Below are 3,443 nucleotides of genomic sequence, written 5' to 3'. Positions count from 1 at the left end.
GGGGGAGGGAGAGAGAGTTGGAAGCTGGGCATGTGCATGAATGTTTGGTGGCGAGTTGGAAGCTCGGCAGTTTCCAAGAACAGTGCACTACTGTTCCCAAAAAGCGAAGCCGGCAGGCGACAGTGCCAAGAGCTTTCACCGGTAGCAAGAATCTTTATGTTAAATTATGCGCGCGAATGCTGGATTTTGTAGTCGTATGACCCAACACCTTTTCCCTTAGATAATCCTACCTTTTTTTGCATGCATGCTGATCACTTTCTCAGACAGATCACGATTGTCCGTGTCTCCTTTTTCCTTCTTTTCTTCACTGTTTGACTCCATGCATATCAAATCAGATTTCATCCTAGCTTTTTTTCTGTGGGAATCATACTTATTGCTGTAAAAGATGCCTAACTCGAACAAAAAAAGATGGCAGCTTCTTTTGTGTGAGTAACTGCATATATGCCCTGGTGCTTGTACGCGTGCACGCTATATTTCTCTTCGTAGCCTACATACATTCTATTGATTTTACCTTGTTACATCATGTTAATTTAATTCATATTTTAAAAAACCGGACCGACGACCAAACTAGTGAAGCTGTCGATTCATGTTTTCACTTGTCCCATAGGCGGGGTCTTTTTGGATTCAATCTCATTAGGAAAATGTACAGATACAGTCATTTTTTTAAGTGGACAAATACAGTCAAATATGTTTTCTTAGAGAAATACAGTCAAATATGTGTGTGCTCAAGAAGACAAGCTAGCCCAACTAGCCACTATGCTGAACTAAAAGTCCAATTGGTCCCATTCACGCCACCTAATTTTAGCAACATTTATAGGACGACCCCCAATGTGCCGTAGAGCCGTCTGGTTCGAGCGCGCCAGCTCTTTTAAAAATTGATGGTCTTACTGGAAATTTTTGGGCTGGCCTCCTTGTCCCGGTCTGTAAAGAATCTGAAAAGGCGCCAGTTTTGGCTTTTTTCCATTCAAACCGAATGTCTGGTCTGGCTCTTAAAAATACTCCCTCCGTTCCATAATAGATGACCTAATTTTGTACTAACTTTGTATTAAAGTTAATATAAAGTTGAGTCATCTATTTTGGAACGGAGGGATATGGTTTAATGTCCATCCCACTTCACATTTAGTAGTAAAAGGTTATAGTTGATACACGGAATTATTGTGCACACGACAAACAATATGGACAATATGCTGCCATTTGTTGTGATGCATGGACGGGTTGATTGGCTTGTCATCCAAAAATCGTCTCCACGCTATCATGTCCATAGCAGTGCTCGTTTCAGTGCTTGCAGTCGTTGCTAGATGGTCTATGGATCTTGATGTAATTTTTATCATTTTTAATATTCGTTGAACTACCGGTCATTGATTGGCTTGTCCAAAAATCGTCTTCATGCTATCTGGAAGTTCTTCTCGCAAAAAAAAAACATAAACTCTAGTCTCCAGAATTTTTCAATCAGTCCCCAAGAAAACATGCAAATTTCATCTCTTTTTTTTAGTCTAACATGCAAATTCCCTCTAATTTTGTGCAGGCTGGAGGGAAAGACTGCACTGATAACCGGAGGAGCAAGTGGGCTGGGTAAGGCCACAGCCCATGAGTTCATCCAAGAGGGCGCATGCGTGGTTCTCGCCGACATCAATTCGCAGCTGGGCCTCCAAACAGCCGAGGAACTCGGCCCGCAGGCCCACTTCGTCCACTGCGACGTCGTCCTCGAGGACAGCGTGGCCGGGGCAGTGGACACCGCCGTCGCGAGGCACGGCCGGCTCGACGTCATGTTCAACAGCGCCGGCATCGTGGGATCTCTCTCCGGCACTTCGGACATGGCAACCCTGGACCTGGACCAGTTCGACGACATCATGCGCGTGAACCTGCGCGGCACTCTGGCAGGGATCAAGCACGCGACGCGCGTCATGGCGCCGGCGGGCTCCGGCTCCATCCTCTGCATGGGCAGCATCAGTGGTATCATGGGGAGCCTTGGCTCGTATCCCTACTCGCTTTCCAAGCTCGCCATCGCCGGCATCGTCAGGACAGCCGCCGCGGAGCTCGCCCGTCACGGCGTCCGCGTCAACTGCATTTCGCCACACGCCGTCGCGACGCCGATGGTGGTGCGGCAGTTCTCGCAGATGCTCCAGGGCGCCGACGAGGCCACGGTGACGGCCATCATCCGGAGTCTCGGCGAGCTCAAGGGCGCTGCGTGCGAGGCGGTGGACGTGGCCAGGGCTGCCGTCTACCTCGCCTCCGACGACGGCAAGTACGTGTCCGGCCACAACCTGGTTGTGGACGGTGGGTTCACCACCTACAAGTATATGAACGTGCCGTTCCCCAAGCCGCAGGACAGTGAGTGATTATTACTGGTCAGTTAGAAAAGGTTGGTTTGGCTTTGTGCTCATGTGGTTCTGTACAAAATGCACCTAATTATTCAACGGCGAGAGGAGAGTGAGGGCTTCTGTTCTTTGGTGTAGAGGTGTTGTGATTTTTGTGGTTTCAAGTGTGGAGTGACGATTAATCCCAAGCGTCAACTGTTTATTTAACCGCGGCTATGTCATAGTTATTTTTTCGGACCAATTATTTTACCTCTCAAATACGCATGAGTGTACGTATCATCTATTATATAGAAGAAAAAAAGGGAAGAGCCCCACCACAGTAGAGTTTACATGACAATATTAAATGCAAGCCTCAACCACTCCACGAAAAACGGAACTAACTGGACTACTCGCGGAGGCGAATTTGTGGTCTATGGGGACATATGTCCCCGGTATCCTATTCGTCAGTAAGTGCATCACGATGTGTAGTTAAAGTAGTGTTTTTCTTTATACGGTGTAGACCCAAAGTTGGATAAAGGAGTATACACCTGCAGAACAGTCATGTACGAGGCCTAGAACAGGATGGTGCAGCATCCACAGCAGGTTCCCAACGCGGTTCGCCTTCCGTATGGTTAAATGCAGTGGAGCTGGGACACGCAAACTCTGCGCACGCCATATGTCTCTGTCAGAGCAGTGGCTGAAACTTCACTTTGTTAGCAGTCGGACAAACTACACTTTGTTAGCACCCATCATGTATTTGCCTGCGGTTCAGACAAGGTTAATACTTTGGCAAGGTGTGTTATTTTAAACATCCAAAGGACAGAAACTTTCCAAACATGATACATGCAATAACATGATGTCGTGACGGAAAAAAAGTTTTAATTATTTATGTGGAAACAAAGAAGAAAAAAACCTCTGTTGCATGCATGCTGTTAACGTTTGTATGTAATCACTATTTTTATTATTAAAAGCATAATCCAGCACTATTTAGTTTGGTCAGTAACAAAATGGAAGGATAGTAAATTCTGGTGGTTGGTTAGTCATCATTGAATTGGGGCGTCGGTGGAATTGTTTGGGTAAGACTAGCCACAATGGGTAGTAACATAGACTAGTAACATGCATATGTTACTAGTCTATGTTATTACC

The 3,443-nt window shown here is 46.4% G+C and overlaps 1 protein-coding gene across 1 annotated transcript in view; it reads left to right on the top strand.

Moving 5' to 3' along the window:
* The window catches only part of LOC119353184 (momilactone A synthase-like), a 3,704-nt gene extending 1,179 nt beyond the window's left edge, over window positions 1-2,525 (top strand). Inside the window, exon 3 of the mRNA XM_037619806.1 lies at window positions 1,526-2,525. Coding sequence (XP_037475703.1) covers window positions 1,526-2,339 — 814 coding nt within the window. The 3' untranslated portion in view covers window positions 2,340-2,525. The remainder of the gene's footprint in view (window positions 1-1,525) is intronic.
* The last annotated feature ends 918 nt before the right edge of the window (window positions 2,526-3,443 follow it).

The sequence above is a fragment of the Triticum dicoccoides genome, chromosome 1A (assembly GCF_002162155.2).
Source record: "Triticum dicoccoides isolate Atlit2015 ecotype Zavitan chromosome 1A, WEW_v2.0, whole genome shotgun sequence".
Classification (NCBI taxonomy): Eukaryota; Viridiplantae; Streptophyta; class Magnoliopsida; order Poales; family Poaceae; genus Triticum; species Triticum dicoccoides.
The sequence above is the reverse complement of the archived record's forward strand: the minus strand, read 5'-3'. Positions and strand labels throughout refer to the sequence as shown.